Genomic DNA, 26,020 nt, shown 5'->3' on the forward strand with positions numbered 1-26,020 from the left:
TTTCCAGAAGAGTTCCAGTGTTCTGAATCTAGGGAGTGGCTCCTGCCCCACCCAACAGGAAAAGTAGTTCCAAACAGAAGAGGATCAGAGGCTCAACTGGCAGGCAAGTAAGCAGCATGGTCTGCTGCAGGTAAGTCCACCCAAGCATTATGAGCCCGGCGCTTCCAGCGCTGGGACTGGGCATATTTATGAGCCTGGTGCCACTGGCGCCAGGACTGGGTCCAAAAGGTCCCAATTGGGACTGGTTGGCACTCGGAACCTGGGTTATGGATCTGCTTCCAAGGGAGTTGGGAAAACCCTGACCTTTTGGAAGCAGAGATCATGACAACAGCTTAAAGGTGAACTACGCAACACTCGAGCAAAGTGCGAGGACCTTGAATCTGGATCCAGGAGAAACAATATCCGTGTTGTCGGTGTTCCAGAATCCTTTTGCAAGGGCCCGATGGAGAGACAGGTAGAGGCCCTGTTGAAAACCCTTCTTGGATCGGAATCCTTCTCTGACCACTTTCTGGTTGAGAGGGCTCACCGTACACTTGCGCCACCGCCCAAGCCTGGGGCACCGCCGCGCACGATCATCGTCCGTCTCCTTAATTATATAGACAGAGACATGGTGCTCAGGCTGTCCAGGGAAAAGGGCTCTCTGCATTACGAAGGCAACAAAGTCCACATATATCCTGATTTTTCGACAAACGTCCAGATGCAGCGCAGATCCTACGAACAGGCCAAAAAAGCTCTTGAGATTGCGCCGTATCCCGTATGCCCTCATCTTCCCGGCGAAATTGCGGATCCAACATGGAGGCAGATCGCATTTCTTCGAGAACCCTGCGGATGCCATTTCGTATATTGAATCGTCCATCCCCATGCCTCCGGAAGATTATCCACGAGACCGAAATAGGCCCCCGCGACGGGGGGATGACATCCCGGACTCAGCAGACTGAATCGAGACTATGGAAACATCCTGTTCAAGTTATGTGGCTGACCCTCTTGGGTACAACGGCCCCAGTTGTTATTGTGTTGGAAAAGTTGGGATCGTGAGCCTCTACTGATGGAGGCCTGGCGACTGCGACCAGCTACCCTCAGGAACGTTCCACAGGTTATGGGGGAAGGGATACATCATCGGGTTGGGGTTGATGGCGAGGGGGGGGGTTGGAGAAGGGCACAAGTTGTTGTCACAGTTGGCAAATGTTTTAAAATGTAGAGTCAGGTTACGGCTGGCACGACAGTTATGGTTTGTGGCATGGGCAAACTACTTCACTCATTGACATTGACATTGTACTATGGTACTGAGTGACGAGGGTGTAAGGATTAAACTCCTTTCATGGAACATACGAGGCTTGAACAACCCAATTAAATCTAGAAAAATTACAGCATATGTTACCAGACATAGCCCCCACATTATACTGTTGCAGGAGACGCACGCACTAGGGCAGGTCTGCTCCAATTTCCTGCCTAGGTGGGGCCCTCTGAGATATTACACCGAATACTCCTCTCAATCTAGAGGAGTCCTCACCCTAATACACCCGAAACTGAACTTCCGCACTCATGACGTTAAGATCGATCAGCAGGGAAGATATGTGTTGATATGGGGAGAGTTGGCAGGGCGAAATATGGTCTTTGTTAACACGTACGGCCCCAATATTGACGACCCTGAATTCTTTAATACCATATATAATACATTGATTGAAGCTGGAGACAGCGCAGTGGTCTGGGAGGGGGGGGAGAGATTTCAATACAATCCTTGACACATCTCTTTACAGGTCTACAACGACATACAGACCCTTAACCCGAGCCGCATTAACCATACGACAAATTATGCAACAAATGACTATAGTGGACATCTGGCGAGAATTACACCCCCTAGAGCAGCGCTTCACATTTTATTCATCAGTGCATGACTCAGTCTCGAATTGATTACTGGCTGATGAGCTCTACACTTGTGAATATGGTCCAGCATTGTGAAATGTATCCCCGTACCCTCTCGGATCACTCCCCTATATCACTTACTCTGAGGGTTGATAAGGCTGTCCCCAAGGCTAGATGCTGGAGAATGCCCCCTGCCCTACTTGGAGACCCAAATGTCTGCGAATCATTGCGTATTGAAATAGAGGAATTTGTTCAACTGAACGAGGGGTCGGTAAAACGGCGCGCCACATTATGGCATTAAGGTTTGGGTTTGGGGCGCAATTATGGGTAAAACCACAGGTTTACTTAAAACAGTTAGACAAGAGCTGGATGCTACAGAAGCCGAACTCGAGCTCCTGGAGTTTGAATACACCTGTACGCACAGTAAGGAGGCCCTTCTAGATATTCACACAACATTGGCAGACTTTAATAAACTTGCCGCAAGGGAAGTACAATATATGGCTGCCCCGATCCGAGCTCGTAGATACGGGGAAAGTAATAAAGCAGGGAAACTCCTGGCCCAGACGCTCAAAACCGAGCAGGGTCACCCCCCTATAACAGCCATCCAGGCGCCCAGTGGGGACATGGTGAATGGTGAACAAGAAATCAATTACATGTTTGCTGCATTCTACAAAACATTATATTCTAATAGAGATACCAAAACTAAAGAAGAAATAGCAAGCAGACCCTCCAGTTTATAGCTATTTTGCGATCCCGCAAAATGCCGCAAAAACGGCCGTTTTGTGCAAAATGCCGCAAAAACGGCCGTTTTGTGCAAAAACAGCATCTTTAAAAAATAAAAAAGAAATTTATTTTTACATTTTTTTTTAAAAGTAATCTGCAAAAATTACTGTTTTAAAAAAAATTAAACTCAGGGTGCCAGGTTCTCAACTCAACTTTTTTTTACACAAGAAATAAAATGCGCTGTCATGCATTTCTTTTAAGATATGAACCGCTGCTGTGTCGCTTGCATTTCTGTTCCTCAAACAGGATAAAAATGCATTTTTTGGGTCGCATTTTACAGCGGCAGGCACCTGTAGGGCCTGTCCCTGTGAAAGGCGCTGGGAGCTTGCAGAACACTGTCGGGAGAGCGATTCTATTCAAAGTACTGCCCATTTTGATGACAAAAATCTATCGAATGTTACAATTTGACCTATTTCGTCCAGTACTATTCGATCGATTTTTATAAATACTGAACATGTGTTGCGGGGGTGTCACCTGCTCCCCATGTTCAGTATTTTTTGGTCTAGGGTGGTTGCAGAAATGTTTTCCCCTTTTTCCTCAAAATTGGAGGCGGGGACAGAAAAAAAGAAAATAATAAAAAAGGGACCCTGCGGAGTCGGATCCGTCCCGCGTTAGATGGACGGATCTGGCACCGCAGGGTTGCAGGGGAAGCGGCAGCGAACAAGCAGTTAAGTAGGAGAGAGGGTGGGGTGGTGGTGAAAGGTACATTTTTGGTTGTTTGGCTGAAGTGCAAATCAATTCGCAGCGAAATTGACTACGGTCAATTCCGTCGCAAATAATTACACTTCGGTCAAACAACCCAGAACACCATTCAAGGCAGCTGGCCAGTGCACAATTTGCGCTACAGCTCAAACCTGTGGAAATGCGCCGGTCACCTTTGAGAATAAGGTGACCTGCTCATTTCCAAAAATGGGTTGTCTAAAAATAGCACATCATTCTTTTTTTAAATGCCCCATTATTTGAGGAACTGGGTCACAATCTACATTGAAAAAAAAATTAAAAATGGTTACACTTTGAGATAGAGGGAGAGTGATGGGTGAGATGTGAAGTGATAGGCAAGAAAGCAGAGGGAAAGCAGTGGGTCGGAAGAGGAAGCGCTGTACAAGAGAGCAGAGGAAGCAGTGATGCAGTGGGCCAGAAATCTGAGAGCGACCAGAGGTACAGAAAGTAGAGGGAGCGGGTGGTCAGTGAGCCAGAAAGCAGAGAGGAAGCGGTTGGCCAGAAAGAGGCAGTGAACTGCAGATTGGGAAAAAGGATGAGGGAAGAGTGCGATAGAATGGGTGAAAGGATGCAAGATGCAGAAGCAGCACAAAAGAATGAAGGACTGTATATTGCGGGAACAATTGTAGAGTGTAAGGTGTGAGTTGGGAGTATGATTTGGAGTGTGGCAGGGGCTGGGCAGTGTAAATTGTGACTTGACATTGTGACATAGCACGTGAGTATTTGTATGACAGAGTGAGAGGTTAAGGAATGTAAGTGTGATTGAGAGTTGGTGAGATGTGTGTTGGTGAGAGAGGTGTGTGGGTGTTTGGGGGATTGGAGAACATAGAAGGGGAATATTTTCAGCATTACAATTGATAATGATCAATTTAGTGAATACTATTAAATAGGCATGAACATTAAACCAGAAATGTAGCCAAATCAAACACTGTTCTGCCAAGCCAGAGACATCTGGACTCTTCCTATTAAATTAATACAAAATATACATAATAATGATACACTGGCTCTCTTGTAGCCTTGTACTCTGCCTATTTCCTGCAATGTGGCAATCTTACACCCTCCAGTTAATACAAAATGTCCCGCAAAAATGCCGCAATAAATAAAGGTTTGTGCCGCAAAATTTGCCATTTCATACCGCAAAATTTGCCATTTCATGCCGCAAAATCCTGGAAGGTCTGAGCAAGTTATTTGCAACCTTGACCTCTGATACACGCATGTTATTGGATAACCCCATAACACTAAATGAAATTACGGAGGCAATAAAGGCGTTAACCCCTGGCAAGGCCCCTGGTCCTGACGGACTCGGCGCCGAAATCTACAAAGAATATCACGACGTACTCGCCCCTCTCTTGTTGACAGTTTGGGAAGAAGCAATGGAATGTGGTATACTACCAGACACCATGCGAGAGGCAGTCATAACTGTTCTGCTTAAACCTCGTAGACCCCCTCATGATATGGGGTCATATAGACCCCTTTCGCTTATTAACACAGATGCAAAGATTTTCGCCAAAATTCTGGCCACTAGGCTGCTGCCCTATATGCCCATACTGGTGGATCCCGACCAGGCGGGCTTTGTACCAACGAGGTCTACTGCTCTCAATCTGCGCAGACTCTTCGGAGTTATGGCACACATAGATCCGGCGGCAGACGCGGTGGCGGCTTCCCTTGACGCCGAGAAGGCGTTTGACTCTGTCTCCTGGGTCTATCTGTTTCAGGTCCTTGAGAGATTTGGGTTGGCAAACTACTTTGTCAACTGTGTTAAGCTACTGTACACCTCCCCGGGAGCGAAAATACTAATTAATCAAACCGTTTCGCCCCTGTTTCGTCTGGGTAGAGGCACGAGGCAGGGCTGCCCCTTTTCCCCAATCCTGTTTGCGCTCACCATAGAACCCATGGCTGAATATGTCCGTCAAAACCATGCATGTAGAGGCCTTCGCATGACGGGGAAGCCGCAGATCATATCCCTAAATGCGGACGATACCCTATTATACATTAGGAACCCGGAAGTAAACCTAAGCCCAATCATGTCGGAGGTTGAGACGTTCTCTGAATACTCGGGGTACAAGATCAACGTATCCAAGTCGGAACTGTTCACGCCCAGTACTAGAGAAATGTCGAATACACAAGGATTTAAATGGTCACCTATACATATCCGCTATTTGGGGATCATGGTCTCAAAAGACTGAAACACACTGTACATTGAAAATCATGGTCAACTTGTGCAATCCCTTACAGCTAAACTACAAGCCTGGAATAGGCTCCCCTTATCCCTATATGGGCGAATAGCCTTACTTAAGATGATGGTGTTACCCAAACTCCTATATCTCTTCTGCAATATACCGATCTGGCCGGGCAGAGCCTTCTTTAATAAACTCAACACTCTAACGACCACTTTTGTATGGGGAGGGAAGACGCCTAGGTTGAAATGGTCCAAAATGACAGAGCCCTTTGAAAAGGGTGGGATTGCAGCCCCAGACTTCGAACTCTATTACTTAACATCTCAGGCACACTTTGCGAGACACTGGTTTGACCCGGAAGACACTGCTCCACACATCCCCCTGGAAAGATTTGCGGCTTCCCCCATAGAATTACGAGCAGTCATGTTCGATCTTAAACAGAAGGAGCCATGTAAATACGACCCTGTCAACGCCACTGTACGCGCATGGTCTATGATATATAATAGGCTCACCCTTACAACCCCGTACGATCCAGAAGTACCACTATGGAACTTCCCAGGCATAACCCCCCCCCGTTTGATAAGGCCCTTCAGCGTGCTTGGGACCCACAAAAGCAATTTCGTATGCGTGATATGTTTCCGGAAGGAAAATACTGTGCTCTTGACGATTTTATTGGTCCGGTGGGTGGAGATCACCTTAAGCGATTTCAGTTTCATAGAATGAAGGCTGCCTTTGCCGCTAAATGGCCCTCGTTCCCAGAGGAACCTGCCACACATGAATGTATTGCAGCCATGACGGAACCCGGTGGTCATAGTAAAAGTCTGTCTGCGCTCTACAGTCTAGTCCAAACACATTCCAAGTCAAGCAACGATATTAAAGGGAACTGGGAATGTGACCTGGGGGTGGAACTAGGTGAAGACACGTGGCGGAGATATTGCCAGCTGACCAAACATGTATCCATGAACTCAGGGCTTCGGCTCATTCAGTTTAAGGTCCTTAACTAGCTACACTATACCCCAGCTAAGTTGGCTAAATTTTTACAAGGTCACACAGGAAAATGCCCTAAATGCAATGCCCCTGATGCAGACTCTTTTCACATGTACTGGGCCTGTCCACCAGTCACTGCATTCTGGTGGGAGGTGGCGGAGATCCTGGAAGATATCACGGCGATACCTGCCACACCTTCCACACTGAAATATCTCTTTGGGGATATCGGTAAAACCGCTACCACCACTAGACGACTATTTAACTTGACATGTGTGGTTGCAAAACGTAATATACTGAAATGTTGGAAATCAATACACCCTCCAAGGCGGCTGGACTTCCTGAAAGACTTGTCAATGATTAATGAACTGGAGGAACAATTTATTATAACATTGCCATCGAGATGCCGACCCAAAGATATATGGGCACTGTTCAGGCTATATTTGTGTAATATGATATCTGATGGAGAAGATGATCCGACTTCGCCACTCTAGTACTGCTATGTAATGTGAAAATGTGCAACCTATACTGTTAATGTCTATCTATGTTTTTATGTTCGATGTGCTTCGCCAATTGCCAACCAGTTTAGTACTGTTGTAACCTTCTGAACAAAAATAAAAATTATAAAAAAAAAAATCTGAAGATGGCTGCCAGAGGAGGGGCTTAGGGAGAGGACTGTGAGAGAAATGTAGTTTGTAAGTGAAATTGAAACTGTTTTTTATTTTACAGAGGATTCCCAGCCTGAAGACGGTGAATCCATGCCAAACCCCATGTTGGAGAATTCCCTTTTCCTTCCATTTGCTCCGAGGCCACAACAAAGGGACTGTTTTGGGTTGGCGAATTATAAAATTCCATTAAATATATACGTTGTAAGAAAACATTATTTGAAGCTTTAACCGTTTAGAGTCGAACATTGGTATTTCCATCAGGGTGACATCAAAAGCAGGCAATAAAAACAGACACATGGCCAGCAATAATAAAGTATGTGAAGAGTAAATTCTATGTAAAACTTCCCCTCTAAAATAAATAAATAAAAACTTAGCACACAATGTGGCGCAAAAGTGTGAGCCAAACTAAAACCAGAACAAGGGATAATAACAGGGTAGAGTTTAAAAAGGTATGGGAGACTTAGTTCTGTACCTTATAGGCTTGAATCAGCATGTAGATCACCCCTGGTGCCCCGTGACACCAGTGTACAAGCAGGTCTCTGGTATCATCAATGCAGGGCGGGAAGTTACCAGAGGGAAACTTAAGCTGGTTGACAAAATCCACACTAGGTTTCACGAGCCTCTGCAAGGAGTCTTGACAAACACCACAATCAGGCTAGAGGAGAATCAGAAAAACAGACATTAAATTTAAGGATTCAAAAAAGCAGTAGAATTTAGCACATACTAATACAAGAAAGGTGTCCACCCTGAGAACTGTTGGACAGCAATGTTGTTGCACACATGTTGAACGCGTTTTTAAGAGACTGAATGAGAATTAGAGAGCACACGAGAGTGACAAAGTTGAAGTAGCAAGGTAATTCAAGAAAGGCTGTGGGTTCGCAAATACGGTCTGTGCGCTTGTAATCACTGATTGAAATAAAAGTTTCTATCAAAAGATTTAGTAAAATATCAGCAGCATTACCACCTACACAGCCAGACCACCCTGGCTGGAACTAAAAATTGGTAGAAGATCGGGTGAGGGGGAGATGCGCTAGATATTGCAACAATAAGGCACACAAATAATATAGTTGATATTTAATAGTAACAGAAACAGCCGACACGTGTTTCGACACGCTGGTCGTTCTCAAGGCGTACGCAATGTTGATAAATCGTGAAGGGGTAATCCCTCAAAATGAAGGAGGCGATGTGAGACTCAATCGGACATCGCATCCAAATAACAATCCCTGCCGTAATGGCCGCGTAAGTATATTACTCGTGAATCGAGCGGACAATTAACACGGAGATCCCCAAATAATATAACAACAACAAGAAGATAAAAGAAAGAATACAAATCAGAATTGATACACACATTAACAACATCATCGTATAAACAAAAAATAGCGAATGAGATTAGTACAAGACAAATATATCACAACACATTGTATAATACAAAAAAATTTTTGTTGGCATACCGTGAACCAGGGTTGAAGAGTGCAGTACGCGAGGTGGAAGCAGTTGCAAGAGTTAAAAACAGATCAAAAATTATATGATGAGTGTAGTCATTTTTTTGAAAATGTTCAACCTATGAATACAATACTGAAATGGTGATCCCATTGAATGAATATAGCAATCAGAGTATGGAAAAATATATAAAACGGAACAATTCCTTTGAAAAGTGCGCAGAGACACCGGAGCCACCAGCCATGCACTGAAAACACCAATCACTCATTAGTCGAATAAAGAGAATGTCTTAAGGCAACATATAAAGGTCACCAGTGGCCCTTAAAAAATCAAAAGAAAGTCCTAACAAGAAGAAACTAAAGTCCAAAGAGAACACTTTAGTAAACAAACTGGGCTTACCGTACGCAGAATGACTTTGTTGATAAATCGTGAAGGGGTAATCCCTAAACCAAAATAACCATAGGTGAAAATGAAAGTAACTCTCCATAAACAGATCAAATTAGTGTGAAAAAGGACCAACACTGAAGGTGAAGAATATCAAATTGGCATACCTCAAAATGAAGGAGGCGATGTGAGACTCAATCGGACATCGCATCCAAATAACAATCCCTGCCGCAATGGCCGCGTAAGTATATTACCTTGGAAACAAAAGTGTACAGTACCGTAAGGATACTGGTTATAACACGTAAAGCAATTGTGCTGGAGCCGAGCTGGCAAAACACTTACTCGTGAATCGAGCGGACAATTAACACGGAGATCCCCAAAAGCAGTTGTCCATGTAAAAGAGAGGAAAGAAATACAGGATAGCGGCCGACGTCACGGTAGTGACGTCGGCGACGTCGCACGTATCGGACGTCGCATGTATGACGTCAGATGTAAACAAATAATATGTGTAAAAAATCTAATGCTTGAAATTAGCATAAGGGTCAAATTACAATAATGAAAAGTAAAGTAAGAAGAATCAATAAGCAAATGCTGTTATTTGTAAAGTAAATAATGAGAAACGGTCGCAAAGACAGGAATAACTTGGAAATAAAGGTGAGTAATCACAGAACCAGCATAACATATGAGCCATAACGGCATACAGCACAAGAAGTGGTGAAAGCAAGCAGCCGAGTTAAAACAGATGTAGGGCACAAAATACTGAATGTTACAAACAGATAAATCTATTATCAGACAAGTGTAAAACATATTAGTCAATATAAAAAGCAACACAAGCTAAAGATATAAGTTACTGGTGCCGTCATGCGATGTTTAGTGGCTCCGGCGTAGTGCAACCTCATACACCAATTTGGGACATTCAGTTCAATGCGTAATAAACCAGAAAGTGTTATAAAAAGACAGACATCTCATTGTCAGTATTGAGACCCCGCGTAGTACAACGTAATAAACAAATAAGTTTAGCCTCCATTTGGCGTAGTTTCAATTGAAGATTGCCACCCCTTTTTCCCCTATGTGTCTTCATCAAGCCAATAAAACGTACATCCTCAATATTATCCAGCTGATGCTCCAATTGCCAATGAACAGCCAAAGGTGATTTAGGTTCAGGCATCTTTAAACTGGACAAATGTTCCCTAATTCGGATACGTAGTTGGCGAATAGTGCTGCCCACATACAATTTCTCACAGGTGCAAACAATAGCATAAACCACATGGGTGGTTTTACAGTTAATGAAATCACGTATGTCAACTTGAGATCCAAATTTGTCACAGAAGATTTTACATTTGTTGACAGCCCAAGGACATTGGTTGCAATGGCCACATTTGTGAAAACCAACCGGCTGTTGTAGCCAAGTAGAGGTAGTTAGTTTATTACTGATAAAGGAAGGACTCACTAGATTTTTAATCGTGGGAGCTTAGGTGAAAGTAAATTTTGGTTTGGATGTCAAATAAGGCTGTAAATCTTTATCGAGTCTCAGAATGTGCCAATGTTTGGCAACCAATTTGTACAAAAGGGAAGAATCATCCGTAAACGGTGTAATTAGAGAAATATAAGGGGGATGTTCTTTTGACCTGGTCACATTGGTCAGGAGGTCATGCTGGTCAATTAAGGTAAATTTCGAATACGCTTTATGAATAACACTACTTTTATACCCTCGGTTGAGGAATCGCTGATTCAAGATGTTACATTCTCTGTCAAAATCTTTTGGTAAGGAACAATTACGTCTGGCCCTATGGAATTCGCCCATTGGAATATTATTGATAGTGGCGCGTTGATGGTTGCTCTGAGCAGCCAAAATTGAGTTCACTTCAGTAGGTTTTCTGAAAGTACTAGTGTATATTCTGTTATTTTCTAGAAAAATATGTAAGTCAAGAAAGTCAATTTGACATGAGTTGCAAAGGCCAGTGAGGCTGATTCCAAATCCATTAGTGTTAGCATGACATAAAAAAGTAGTGAAAGAGTCTTCAGAACCCTTCCAAATCAGAAAAATGTCATCAATATAACGGCGCCACATCACAATGTTTGACACAAATTGCACTTGATTGAGTATATGCGTCTCTTCATAGAAGGCCATAAATAGATTAGCCAAAGAAGGTGCAAACTTGGCACCCATGGCCACACCCCTCACCTGCAAATAAAACTGGTCATTGAAAATGAACATGTTGTTCGCAAGTACAAATTGCAGAAATTGTTTAAGCATAAGTACATGATCAGAATAGGAAGCTGAGGTGTTCCTGAACACATAATCAATGGTCTGCAAAGCTAAATCATGGCTGATATTAGTATAGAGTGCCACAACGTCAATTGTTGCCAACAAATAGTCTGGTTCCCATGTAATAGTTTTCAGGGATTGTAAAATGTGAGTACTATCACGTATATAAGATGACATTTGTACAACAAAAGGTTTGAGCGCCTCGTCCAGATATTTTGAAAGACCTTCAGTAGCCCAATCAATACCACTCATAATCGGCCGTACCTCAGGTAAGGTCTGAAAAGTTTTGTGTATCTTAGGAAGAAAGTACATAGTCGGTGTAGTAGGATCAATATTGGATAAAAAATGTTTCTCATCATCTGTTAGAAAACCTCTGCGATACCAAGTTTCAATTAATTCAATAAGCTCTGAAACCACACGTTTGGTCGGGTTGGATTTGAGAACTTCATAACAGCCAGGGGTATGTAAATGTTTACAGCCCATAATAATATAGTCAGAAGTATTAAGGATAACAATATTACCCCCTTTGTCTGCCTCTTTAATAACAATGTTGGGATCTTCTGCTAAGTATTTTAAAGCTTTCCTTTGATTGATAGTAAGATTACTTTTCTTATGTGGATTAGTCTGTTTGTCCAAATATGCATGAATATCTTGTGTGAGAGCCTGATTGAAGGTTTCAATGACATTATCTGCAGAAAGTTGAGGGGTGAATTTAGACTTGGATTTAAGTTCTTTAAGATTCAAATGAAGTGTATTAATACGTCAAAGGTGATTTGGAGCTAGTATTGATGTTATCATACTTGGGTTGGAAAGTGTAAACTCTGTCCTGACGGTAGTCTTTGTCGTCACGGAAATACTTTCTAAATTTACGAAATCAATAAGTATTGGGAACAAGCGTCCCTTACTAATTACCTTGAGAATAACCTTATTCCTAGAGGTTTGCAGATTCTTACATTCCCTAACTTTGACCATGAAGAGGATGCGGATCTAGCAGAGCAATGGGTAGAAAATCTTAACCAAAGTTCCAAGCATATGTTAGAACTACTAATCACACATGCTACTAGGGAGCATAAACGAGTTCTTTCTCAAATTCAAGAAATTAAGGAGGAAATTAGTAAAATGCCCAATGCAGAAGAAACTAAGCAAAAGAATTTTGAGAAAATGCACGACATTTTGGTAGAATACCAAGATGAAATTAAATTACGTAAATTTAGAAAGTATTTCCGTGACGACAAAGACTACCGTCAGGACAGAGTTTACACTTTCCAACCCAAGTATGATAACATCAATACTAGCTCCAAATCACCTTTGACGAATACTACCCCTGTCAGTTCTGATCCTGATTCAGAATTCGAACCGAATGACTCAGTTGCCAATGAGGCTCAATCAGGTGAAATCCCAAACTTGAAGGGGAAACTTTTTTTGGGCGAAATCAGGCGCTACAAGAAGGGCAATGTCAGATTCGCCAACACCAAACAAGTCAGATTTACCAAAAATCCAACTGTGTTTACTCCAACCATGCCAAGCATACCAGGGGCAGGAGGGGGGGCAAACGGCAGTGGAAGCGGAAGCTCGGACGAGGACATGACTCGTCCAGGGATCTTGACTCGCTCAAAGAAACGTTTGGGTCTATAGATGATCCAGACTTGGTGATTAACTTGTCTAGCCGCCCTTTATCGCATGATGAGAACTCTGCACTTAATAAAGGTTTATCTTTTTCTCCTAGTATTGGCACTAATTTTGTGAATTTTCAAATTGACTTATTTAAATTCTTGAGAAAATTAAAGCTTAAAAAATGTTTTGCTACTCAAGTCACAATGTATAATCCTAAGCCTAAACCTGATCCCCCTAGTTCCTTCACCATTGGGGATTTAAATGTTATTGAGACTTTGGTCAACTTGGACCATGAGGTCTGTTCGCAATCTTCCAATGTCGCCCAAGATTTAAGTATTAATACACTTCATTTGAATCTTAAAGAACTTAAATCCAAGTCTAAATTCACCCCTCAACTTTCTGCAGATAATGTCATTGAAACCTTCAATCAGGCTCTCACACAAGATATTCATGCATATTTGGACAAACAGACTAATCCACATAAGAAAAGTAATCTTACTATCAATCAAAGGAAAGCTTTAAAATACTTAGCAGAAGATCCCAACATTGTTATTAAAGAGGCAGACAAAGGGGGTAATATTGTTATCCTTAATACTTCTGACTATATTATTATGGGCTGTAAACATTTACATACCCCTGGCTGTTATGAAGTTCTCAAATCCAACCCGACCAAACGTGTGGTTTCAGAGCTTATTGAATTAATTGAAACTTGGTATCGCAGAGGTTTTCTAACAGATGATGAGAAACATTTTTTATCCAATATTGATCCAACTACACCGACTATGTACTTTCTTCCTAAGATACACAAAACTTTTCAGACCTTACCTGAGGTACGGCCGATTATGAGTGGTATTGATTGGGCTACTGAAGGTCTTTCAAAATATCTGGACGAGGCGCTCAAACCTTTTGTTGTACAAATGTCATCTTATATACGTGATAGTACTCACATTTTACAATCCCTGAAAACTATTACATGGGAACCAGACTATTTGTTGGCAACAATTGACGTTGTGGCACTCTATACTAATATCAGCCATGATTTAGCTTTGCAGACCATTGATTATGTGTTCAGGAACACCTCAGCTTCCTATTCTGATCATGTACTTATGCTTAAACAATTTCTGCAATTTGTACTTGCGAACAACATGTTCATTTTCAATGACCAGTTTTATTTGCAGGTGAGGGGTGTGGCCATGGGTGCCAAGTTTGCACCTTCTTTGGCTAATCTATTTATGGCCTTCTATGAAGAGACGCATATACTCAATCAAGTGCAATTTGTGTCAAACATTGTGATGTGGCGCCGTTATATTGATGACATTTTTCTGATTTGGAAGGGTTCTGAAGACTCTTTCACTACTTTTTTATGTCATGCTAACACTAATGGATTTGGAATCAGCCTCACTGGCCTTTGCAACTCATGTCAAATTGACTTTCTTGACTTACATATTTTTCTAGAAAATAACAGAATATACACTAGTACTTTCAGAAAACCTACTGAAGTGAACTCAATTTTGGCTGCTCAGAGCAACCATCAACGCGCCACTATCAATAATATTCCAATGGGCGAATTCCATAGGGCCAGACGTAATTGTTCCTTACCAAAAGATTTTGACAGAGAATGTAACATCTTGAATCAGCGATTCCTCAACCGAGGGTATAAAAGTAGTGTTATTCATAAAGCGTATTCGAAATTTACCTTAATTGACCAGCATGACCTCCTGACCAATGTGACCAGGTCAAAAGAACATCCCCCTTATATTTCTCTAATTACACCGTTTACGGATGATTCTTCCCTTTTGTACAAATTGGTTGCCAAACATTGGCACATTCTGAGACTCGATAAAGATTTACAGCCTTATTTGACATCCAAACCAAAATTTACTTTCACCAAAGCTCCCACGATTAAAAATCTAGTGAGTCCTTCCTTTTTCAGTAATAAACTAACTACCTCTACTTGGCTACAACAGCCGGTTGGTTTTCACAAATGTGGCCATTGCAACCAATGTCCTTGGGCTGTCAACAAATGTAAAATCTTCTGTGACAAATTTGGATCTCAAGTTGACATACGTGATTTCATTAACTGTAAAACCACCCATGTGGTTTATGCTATTGTTTGCACCTGTGAGAAATTGTATGTGGGCAGCACTATTCGCCAACTACGTATCCGAATTAGGGAACATTTGTCCAGTTTAAAGATGCCTGAACCTAAATCACCTTTGGCTGTTCATTGGCAATTGGAGCATCAGCTGGATAATATTGAGGATGTACGTTTTATTGGCTTGATGAAGGCACATAGGGGAAAAAGGGGTGGCAATCTTCAATTGAAACTACGCCAAATGGAGGCTAAACTTATTTGTTTATTACGTTGTACTACGCGGGGTCTCAATACTGACAATGAGATGTCTGTCTTTTTATAACACTTTCTGGTTTATTACGCATTGAACTGAATGTCCCAAATTGGTGTATGAGGTTGCACTACGCCGGAGCCACTAAACATCGCATGACGGCACCAGTAACTTATATCTTTAGCTTGTGTTGCTTTTTATATTGACTAATATGTTTTACACTTGTCTGATAATAGATTTATCTGTTTGTAACATTCAGTATTTTGTGCCCTACATCTGTTTTAACTCGGCTGCTTGCTTTCACCACTTCTTGTGCTGTATGCCGTTATGGCTCATATGTTATGCTGGTTCTGTGATTACTCACCTTTATTTCCAAGTTATTCCTGTCTTTGCGACCGTTTCTCATTATTTACTTTACAAATAACAGCATTTGCTTATTGATTCTTCTTACTTTACTTTTCATTATTGTAATTTGACCCTTATGCTAATTTCAAGCATTAGATTTTTTACACATATTTGTTTACATCTGACGTCATACATGCGACGTCCGATACGTGCGACGCCGCCGACGTCACTACCGTGACGTCGGCCGCTATCCTGTATTTCTTTCCTCTCTTTTACATGGACAACTGCTTTTGGGGATCTCCGTGTTAATTGTCCGCTCGATTCACGAGTAAGTGTTTTGCCAGCTCGGCTCCAGCACAATTGCTTTACGTGTTATAACCAGTATCCTTACGGTACTGTACACTTTTGTTTCCAAGGTAATATACTTACGCGGCCATTACGGCAGGGATTGTTATTTGGATGCGATGTCCGATTGAGTCTCACATCGCCTCCTTCATTTTGAGGTATGTCAATTTGATATTCTTCACCTTCAGTGTTGGTCCTTTTTCACACTAATTTGATCTGTTTATGGAGAGTTACTTTCATTTTCACCCATGGTTATTTTGGTTTAGGGATTACCCCTTCACGATTTATCAACAAAGTCATTCTGCGTACGGTAAGCCCAGTTTGTTTACTAAAGTGTTCTCTTTGGACTTTAGTTTCTTCTTGTTAGGACTTTCTTTTGATTTTTTAAGGGCCACTGGTGACCTTTATATGTTGCCTTAAGACATTCTCTTTATTCGACTAATGAGTGATTGGTGTTTTCAGTGCATGGCTGGTGGCTCCGGTGTCTCTGCGCACTTTTCAAAGGAATTGTTCCGTTTTATATATTTTTCCATACTCTGATTGCTATATTCATTCAATGGGATCACCATTTCAGTATTGTATTCATAGGTTGAACATTTTCAAAAAAATGACTACACTCATCATATAATTTTTGATCTGTTTTTAACTCTTGCAACTGCTTCCACCTCGCGTACTCCACTCTTCAACCCTGGTTCACGGTATGCCAACAAAAAATTTTTTGTATTATATAATGTGTTGTGATATATTTGTCTTGTACTAATCTCATTCGCTATTTTTTGTTTATACGATGATGTTGTTAATGTGTGTATCAATTCTGATTTGTATTCTTTCTTTTATCTTCTTGTTGTTGTTATATTATTTGGGGATCTCCGTGTTAATTGTCCGCTCGATTCACGAGTAATATACTTACGCGGCCATTACGGCAGGGATTGTTATTTGGATGCGATGTCCGATTGAGTCTCACATCGCCTCCTTCATTTTGAGGGATTACCCCTTCACGATTTATCAACAAAGTCATTCTGCGTACGCCTTGAGAACGACCAGCGTGTCGAAACACGTGTCGGCTGTTTCTGTTACTATTAAATATCAACTATATTATTTGTGTGCCTTATTGTTGCAATATCTAGCGCATCTCCCCCTCACCCGATCTTCTACCAAGAAGTAGCAAGGTAGTTCTCTTATTTATATATGTACAATGATAAATCTAACTGGTCACATTTTCACTCTACTACTTCAAATAGGGCAACTCCGTTTCTGTTATCTATCCGAAGTTTTAGAATTTGCATACTCTCATGTTCAAATAATAAAGGCCTACAAGACAAACTTACTCCGGCTATCCTATTTGGGGCATACATTTGGGTATATAATGTTAATGTTAAAGGATATTTGTACCGTGCACTATCACCACTGGAGTGGTCCCCTGGCGCTCTGGCGGCTCTGAAAGAAAAAGGGGAACGGGGGGGGAGAGTTAGTGGGAATAAGCTGGAAAAGTGCAAGAGAGCAGTGATGAGCTTTGGCTGCCTCAGCCAGGTGGGTCCGTTGGCTGGGCCTGGAGTGTTTTATAGTTGGTAGTTGTCATGTGCTGTTGTGCAAGTATATGTGTGGTTTCTTTGTTGTTGCAGTGTTGTGAAGTTTGTGCGGATTGTTGTGTTGTAGGCTGTGGTTGTGTTTGGTTAGAGTTTGAGAGGTGTATGCAGAGGGGTGAATAGTTGGCATTGGTGTCCGGCTATGTAGGTTATCGCTCCCGCCCCTTCGAAACGTGGCAAATGCCAGCGCCTGCCTTCATTCATGACTCCATACGGTCAATGCCCATGCCAATGTTCACAGCTTAGTTCAAGTGTGGCAAGTGATAACATTCACACAGCTCTATGCAAGTATGATACCTGGTAGCAATTATGGGGTGGGTGAGGTTCTTGGGTTGAGTTGGCTAAGATTGCTGATTCCGTCCTCATGGGTGTCACTTGTGTCCTATTCGATTTAGCATTGTCTCTTTTGTAGTAGGAGTTTTCTCTGGTTAGTTCTGGGTGTTGTCAGTGTCCTCCTAAATTTAGTCATTCCCTTCTTTGTGTTTCCTGTTCGGTTGTTATAAGGGAAAACAGCATTTGTCTGGATAGACGAGAAGGCCATTTATGGATAGGTGCCTTAGTCTTGTCTAAGGGAATCCCAATTCAATATATAAAATCTTAGTTGGGAATCTTTTCTTTGGTCAAATGTAGTTAGGCAGTTGTATAGCGCTCCAAACACTGAGGCATCTGGGCGCTAATATTCTTATAGCGGTACATAGATGTTATCCATAGCAGTTGAAGTAGCATACCATTTATACATTTTGGGATGAAGTAGCATACAAGTTGTACATAGGCGAACATTTTAGGTTACAGTTTTGTAGTACAGCCGATGAGAGAGCTTAGTTGTCAGGGTATAAATTGACAGTCGCGGTAGGCTAGATGCCTTTACATTTTAAGATGCAACAGGTGATTGAGCGTGCATAAAGAGGTGTCAGTAAGCATAACAAGTGGTCTGTTAGAGTAAAGCAGGGCAGTGTGGTGTGGCTTGTAACTACTGGGCGCTGATATGAGATTGGGTTAATTAGGTTGCTCTTGAATAAATAGACAGGTTTTCAGATTTTTACAGAACGTCCAGAAGGAGGCTTCAGATCTTACGGATGAAGGTAGTGCATTCCAGTGTTTGGCATCTATCACTGGGAAGCTGGTGCCTCCAACTTTCTGTAGTTTGTATTTGGGAATGGTGAGTAGATGAATGTAGGCACTACACGTGGGTGTGTTAGGTGTGTTCAATGCAAATTTGTTGGAGAGGTATTTAGGGGCTTATTGCGACATGCATTTGTATGTCAGAGAGGGATTGAAAGAGGATGCAGTCATGGACTGGCAGCCAGTGGACAGTGTGTCTTGCTTCGTTAATATGATTTTAAATTTTTTTAGGGACGTTAAGTGCTGCTTTTAGGGCATTATTTTGGATCAGTTGTAGTTTTTTTATGTTACGTGTGTTGGCTCCAACAGAGGGCATTACAGTAGTCCAATCTGGATAAAATGGGTGCTCTGGCTAGGTTAATGCAGCTGACTGATGACAGAAAGACTTTTGACTAGACATTGGACTTTTGAAGGAAGCTTTGGCACAAACTGACAATATGTTCACAGGTGTGGCATCCAGTTATTAACAACTGATTAGAAAATGCCATTATGTATGTATTGGGGTGTACTGCATCCAGTGCTCCAAATAAGATTTTGAAGTGAAAGTATTTTACTCCCTATTTTGTAAAGTTGGGAGTAAAATGATTTTTTAGAGAGTAAAAATGTACGTCCAATTCCTAATGTGAGTATTTTGAAAGAGTTAAAATATGTTTTAACTGGAAAACAGTAATGTTTTTGTAATAATTACTTATTGGCATAGTTATTCATGCACATTAAAAGATGCATGTTTACTCCCAATCAGGCAGTAGTAATAGTAGTTACTTCCTGTGCTACTGCATTCACTCCTGGTCCAAACACATCCATGGAGCTGTGGCTTAAAGCAAGGGCACAAGGTTCTACATGTCTGTTTTCTATTTTTTGTTAGGGTATTTTTCCTCCCCATTTTTATTTTTTGAGAGCATTTGTCTATTTCTAGGAAGTAAAAGTGGATGATACTCCCCTTATCCGAGGGATGACAGAATCTAAGCTTTTGTGTGTTTTAAAAAAAATCTGTTTTAACATATGGAAGGTTTGATTGTTAACCAAAAAATACTTTATATAAATACAAAAAAGAAAGTAAAATGGGAGCTGTGTGATAGGAGGAGACCAGCCTGTTTTACCTTGTCAGGCATTTTCACACTTCACTATGATTTATTTTGCTATGTGGTGCTTTACATGCTGTGAGAGGTCAGAAATTAGAGACTGACACAAAGTTGTAATGTTTTCAACATTTTATTAAAATAAAAGGGTTTGGATAAATGCCTTTCTGTCCCTACCACCCCAAAGAGAGTTTCTTTAAGTATGAAGCCAAAACTAAAGATTTGTGTCTCGTAGTCAAAGTAGGCAAACTGTCCTTGTGTCCAAATCATATCTGATCCTCACACTAAAAATAAACAACAAAATGTGCAAGGTAAATGTCTCTGCTTTACATTCAGTAAAAAGTGTGCAACAACCAAATATGTACATCCAACAAAACAATCCTTGTATCCAAGGGATGGTCCCCTTACCCTGAACTGTTTCAGGTAGAACAATGAAAGTTTTCAGTTGTCCAGATGCTCTGCATTAGTCCTCCATGGAAGCTGCCCCACAGTCCCTCACTGAATGCTCTGTGTCCTACTGATTTTATGTTTTCCAGCAAGACTCAGGTCAGCTTGGGGGGAAAGCGGAATTGGAGAAAATAACAAAAGACACAGGAGCTCTTCTTGCTTCATTGCTGGGCTCGCTGTTCAAGAATTAAATAGTGTTATTACATATGCCTTGTTAGACCAAACCTCCCTTGCTTCCCTGCCTATATTACCCGTGTTTCCTCTGCGAATGCTTAGAGGATTAATTTCAGCTGCACAAATGCATGGTGCTCATAGTAAGCATTGGAGTCCAGTTTTGTATTGTCTCTTATTGTCCAACTTTCTTCGTTGATGATTCTTGGATATTTTACACATCTCTTAGCAAAAACATAACCTTCCTCAACTTTTTGCTCATATTGACTTTCTCAATGCATGCCTTGGATTCAAACTTCTATCTTCCCATTCTTTGCTAAACACAAATCCTTCTTTTAAATTACAGTCTTTATGGCTATTTACTCAAGAATTGTTCTGTGTCAACAAAATGGTTTAAAAACTGTCCAATCTAATATGCCTTTAACATCTTTTTTCCTGCTTTTCTACAACTATTGGAGATAAGAAACTAAAAACTACAACTACCCTAATGCCAAACAAAATGACAGCCGGAGTCTGACGAAGAGCAACTAGCTAAAAATGACTTTGATGCTACAAAAGTGGAGTTTGATTAACTCTGCCGGATCCCGCTTTCCTCACTAGATAAGGTAAGTGTAAAATGATATTGTTTTCTTTCTATCCGGTTCGGAACATTACTTTTGCGAGCCGCACAGGCTAAACAGCTGCTAGTGGCGGGCACGTGACTCTACTGTTAGCTTTTGCTTTTACTTTGAGTTATGGAAGTATGCCGGCTTCACGTTTCATGTGAAAGCCAGGAACTTCCCTGCAACACTTTTCTTTCATGTGCGCGCCGCTCGTGTGATGCGATAACGGTGTTGAAATAACAGTTTTAAAGTCTTTTAAGAGAATTGCACACCACACTGCTCCTAAATTACATAATTTGATCCATTTCTTATCCCTCACTACAGTTTCATTTTCTTGTAGCAACTTTTTTTTTTAAACTTCAATTTTTATTCAGGTTTACAAAACAGTATTTAAACGCCTTATACTCAGGTGCAAATAAGTTGGTTATTGACAAACTCCAGAGATTACAAAATAACGCTCTTAGAGCAGCTTTGAACATCCTACGCAGAGAGCATATCTCCAAACACCGGACCGAGGCCCACTGGCTAAAGATAAAGGACAGAATCCTCCTTAAAAGCATTTCCCTCACATCCAAATGCCTCAACAATCAAGCACCCACCTACCTAGCGGAAAGAATCAACTGGAGACCCTCTAACCACGGCGGGTGGATCTAGCTTCCCAGTTAGAGCTGCACAATCAAGGAACATACTCCCATCTGACCTTAGACGCCCTCTACCCTACACTAGATTTAGATCCAACGCCCACAAATGGCTGCACAACAACGATATGTAACAATATTCACCCTCACCTGGTGGAAAACGCTATACATTTGTTAAGACGATATTCTTCTGCGCTTACCCATCTTGATCCCATATGTACTGTATCACCTGTATCGCTTCACCCTCTTGATCCTGTATGTACTGTATCACCTGTATCATTTGTTTTAAGTGACTACTGTTTTGTAATAGCCTGTGTCAGGCACTGTAACTAAGTTTCGAGTCTACTTTTATTGTTGCGCCCAGCTGCCTCCGGGCTTGGAGCGCATTACCAAATAAATAAACAAACAAACAAACAAACAAACATTCCCCAAACCCCCTCCTCCCCCCTACCCACCGCCCCAACCTGTACCCGCCCCCCGACCCCATGTCCAAACCAAGTCTGTTGTTCCGGGAGACTTTTATCGTACTCTCCCTCTCTTCGGGTGTGATGCAGCTAGTGCCCATGACTCCGACAGGCCTGAAGCCGCCTTGCCCCGGGTTCCGGGCCTCCCTGTCTTTTTTTTTTTGCACAGCTCTCAGTCTGGTTTGCCCCTTTGGGACCGAGCTCCCCACCCAGGATTCAATGGACCTCCCATCCCCAGGATTGTTGTACTCCGTACCAGTTCGTGAGGAATGAGCCAATGTCATTTTGTCCATCACAAACATGTTTTTTTACTTTTTTCATCCAATCCTCCTTTGAAGGGGGCTCCAGGCTTTTCCATTTTTGTGCGAGGGCTACTCTACCCGCCCGCAGCATTGTCTCCCACATCCTTGGGTATCGGTGTACTTCCATTTCCTCCGGGGGGAGGCCCAGTAACATCGTCAGGGGATTTAGAGGTAAGTGTTCCTCTATCACTTCCGCCATCCAGTCCCTCACTGACCCCCAGTACAATTGAGCCTTTGGACAGCGCCACCACATATGGCTCCTGGAGCCTGCTTGACCACATCCCCTCGGGCACAACGGGGACACCGCCGGGAACATCTTTGATAATTTCACTGGATCCCTATGCCACCCCTGCAGTACCTTAAAGTTGTGTTCCATATCGGCGGTAAATAGATTCCCATGGAAGGCAATTTTGAATATTCTGGACGAGGAGTCCTCTGAAATCTCCTCTCCCGCCAGGACATCCCAGAACTTGCGAAAGTTTCTCCTTCCCTGGAGGTCGTACGTATTGAGGATTTTGTACATGCAAGATACCACCCCCTTCCTCGAGCTCGTCGTATCTAAGAACTTCTTAAAAGGGGTTAGCTGTCTACTCAGGTTGGGACCCCATGACTGATCACATAGAATGCCCTTTAGGCGGAGGTACTCAAAGATGGTCAGGGATCCCTGGCCGAGCGCGTCCCTTAGTTCCTCATAAGGCAGGAATTCACCCTCCCTGAACATCTGCCCTGCCCACTCCAATCCCTTATCCGACCAGATTTGGGAGGACCTAAACCTCTTGTTATCCAGGTTGAGGGGGTGGCCCCAGAGGGAGGCCATGTAGTGAGGTACGCTGTCTGAGGCCCTTCCTTCCAAATGTCCCAGAGGACCCCCAAGGTCGGGTGTGTTTTCAAGTGACTCGGGATTGTTCTTCGTGCAGCCCACACAAGGTCGCGGACCCTCTGGGGGTGAGTGTCCATATCCTCCAGGTATGACGAGTATGTCCCCATTCCTTCCTTCATGTGTTCCAATAGCACTCGCAGCTGGGCGGCGCGGAAGTACAAATGGAAATCCATGGAAATCTGGCAACCCAAACCCTTCCTCCTCCCTTGGCAACGTCAGTGTGGTCTTCCTGGTTCTCAGGGTTTTCCCCTGCCATATAAAGTCCTGGATAGCGTTCCGGAGGGCCCTGAAAGCCTGCTCTGGGACGTTCGTCGGAAGGGCTGTAAAAAGGTATAGGAGCCGTGGCAGTACGTTCATTTTAACCGCTGTCATCTGCCATACCAGGAGAGGATCATCCCAACCCACCTCCTCAGATCTGATGTGATCCCTGTTATTATGGGGTCGTAGTTTGCAGTGGCCAGTTTAGTTAGGTCCCGTGTGAGGAGAACCCCCAGGTATCGTATTTCGGCCTTCCCCATTTCGATCCCGTGAAGCCTGTCTAAGGGGTCTAGCACCGGGTCCCGGAGTCTCATAGGGAGCAGGACCGATTGCGAAACGTTGATTTTCAGGCCCGAGAAGCGTCCAAACTCGGTCACCAGGTTCAACAGAGGGGGGAGTGAGGAGCTAGGGTCCACCAGGTAAACCAGGATGTCATCTGCAAATAGGGAGAGTTTAAATTGGGAGAGTTTAAATTCCACCTCCCCCCTGCTAATCCCCTTAATTCCTGGATTTGATCTGATCGCTATGGCCAGAGCTTCTATCGTGAGGACGTATATCAGGGGGGAGAGGGGACACCCCTGTCTTGTCCCTCGAGAGAGGGGGAAGGCATCGGTCAACTCCCCATTCACTTGGACCCTTGCCGTGGGAGCTCTGTAAAAGGGCCGTTACCCAGCTCATGATGTGGGTCCCGAAACCCATCTTCCTCAGGAGGAGATCCAGGTACCGCCATTCGACCCTGTCGAACGCGTTCTCCGAATCTAAGTAGAGGACACTTGCGTTGAGCTCCGACCGTTGCGCGAAGTGGAATAGATCTATGGTCTTACATATGTTATCCGAACCCTGCCTCCCCCTGATAAAGCCCACCTGATCCCCATGGATTAACTTTGGCAATATTCCCTCTATCTGCCTCCCCACCACCTTGGCCAGAATCTTAATGTCAATGTTTAGCAGTGATATGGGGCGGTAAGATGCACACTCTGCAAGGTCCCTCCCCTCCTTGGGTAACACCGCGATGATAGCCCCCATCATGGAATCCGGGAGAGTTTCCCCCTCTAGCTACGGAATTGATAACTCTCACTAGGTAGGGGATTAAAGAGGATCGGAATCTTTTGTAAAAATAAACGGAAAACCCGTCATCCCCGGGGGTGGTTCCCACTTTCATCCCGCTTATCGCCTTGTCCACCTCTTCCTTGGTCACTGGCCCTTCCAGACCCTCGGACATCTCCCTAGACAAAGCCGGGAGTTGGATTGAGTTCAAGAAATCTTCTATCGGAGCAGTTCCCCCATCATATTCAGATGAGTACAGGGTCTCATAATATCGGCGAAAGGCTTCTCCAATATTGGAAGACTCGCAACCCAGAGTTCCCTGAGCGTCCCTCACTTCCCTCACCATTTTGCTCCTCTAGACCTCCCTCAGCTTCCAGGCCAGGATCCTGTCTACTTTGTCCCCTTGTTCATAGTACTTTTGCTTGACCATCTGAAGACTTCTCTCCGTTTTGTGGAGGAGTAAGTCCTTCAGCTGGAGCCTGTAATCCTCCAGGGTGGCCACACGGTTGCGTTCCGGCTCTCGGTCCGGGGAGCCCCCCGGCTGGAGTCGGGCGATTTATTCCCGCAGGGTCTTCTCCTGTGCCTCTCTCACCCTCTTTAACGATGCACCCTTTTGGATAAGAACACCCCGTAGAGTCGCCTTAAAGGCATCCCAGAGCGTGTGTGTGGGCGCACTTCCCCATTGTCGTTTAATTAAAAAAATTCTGTTATGGCGTCTGCAATCTCTTGGGCGTGGACCTCGTCCTTTAGCAGGGCATCGTTGCATTTCCAACGACCTCTGCGTTCTTTACGCCATCCCCCCGATATTGTGACCCCCACCATGTCATGGTCCGACCAGGGTACGGGATCGACCCTGTAGCCTGCAACATACGGGGGAAGGGTTGCGTCCACCAAGATATAGTCTATCCTTGAAAACGAAGCATGGATGGCCGAGTAGTATGAAAAAGAGGGGATTCCTGTTCTGGGGGACGGGTTTGAGTCTACCAGGCCCAGCTCTTCGTTCACCCTCCGGAAGGTGCGCGCCGTGGACTCATTCGCGGGTCTGGGGTTATGGGGGCCCACCTGCTTTCTATCCAAAGATGGGTCCAGCACCATATTGAAATCTCCCCCTACTACCAACATGCCCTGTACAAATAGCTTGAGCTTCTCCTTTGCTCCCTCCCAGAATTGGGCCTGGCCATCATTCGGACCGTACACCACAGCCAGGGTCAGGGGGGATCCTTGTAAGGTGCCCCTCACCATGAGGAAACGTCCCTCAGGGTCCTGCAGGGTGGCTTCGCTAGTGAAGCGGACAGCCCTGGCAACCAGGATGGCCACCCCTCTTTTCTTCCCCTTGTGGGATGCATGGAAAACTTCCCCTATGCCCCCCCCTCTCATTTTGGGTTCCTTCCCCCGCGCCCAGTGTGTCTCTTGCAAAAACAACAGGTCCAACTTTACCCTCCTGAATTCTCGGCAAACCAGGGACCTCTTGGTGGGGTTGTTCAAGC

The 26,020-nt window shown here is 43.4% G+C and overlaps 1 protein-coding gene across 3 annotated transcripts in view; it reads right to left on the reverse strand.

The window, feature by feature from the left end:
* LANCL1 (LanC like glutathione S-transferase 1) overlaps positions 1-26,020 on the reverse strand; it is a 675,259-nt gene that overhangs the window by 252,315 nt on the left and 396,924 nt on the right. For all 3 annotated transcript variants that reach the window (XM_069615910.1, XM_069615911.1, XM_069615909.1), the window contains one exon: positions 7,668-7,850. In XM_069615910.1, coding sequence (XP_069472011.1) covers positions 7,668-7,850 — 183 coding nt within the window. The remainder of the gene's footprint in view (positions 1-7,667; positions 7,851-26,020) is intronic.

Source organism: Ambystoma mexicanum, chromosome 9, assembly GCF_040938575.1.
Source record: "Ambystoma mexicanum isolate Mex_15411 chromosome 9, UKY_AmexF1_1, whole genome shotgun sequence".
Classification (NCBI taxonomy): Eukaryota; Metazoa; Chordata; class Amphibia; order Caudata; family Ambystomatidae; genus Ambystoma; species Ambystoma mexicanum.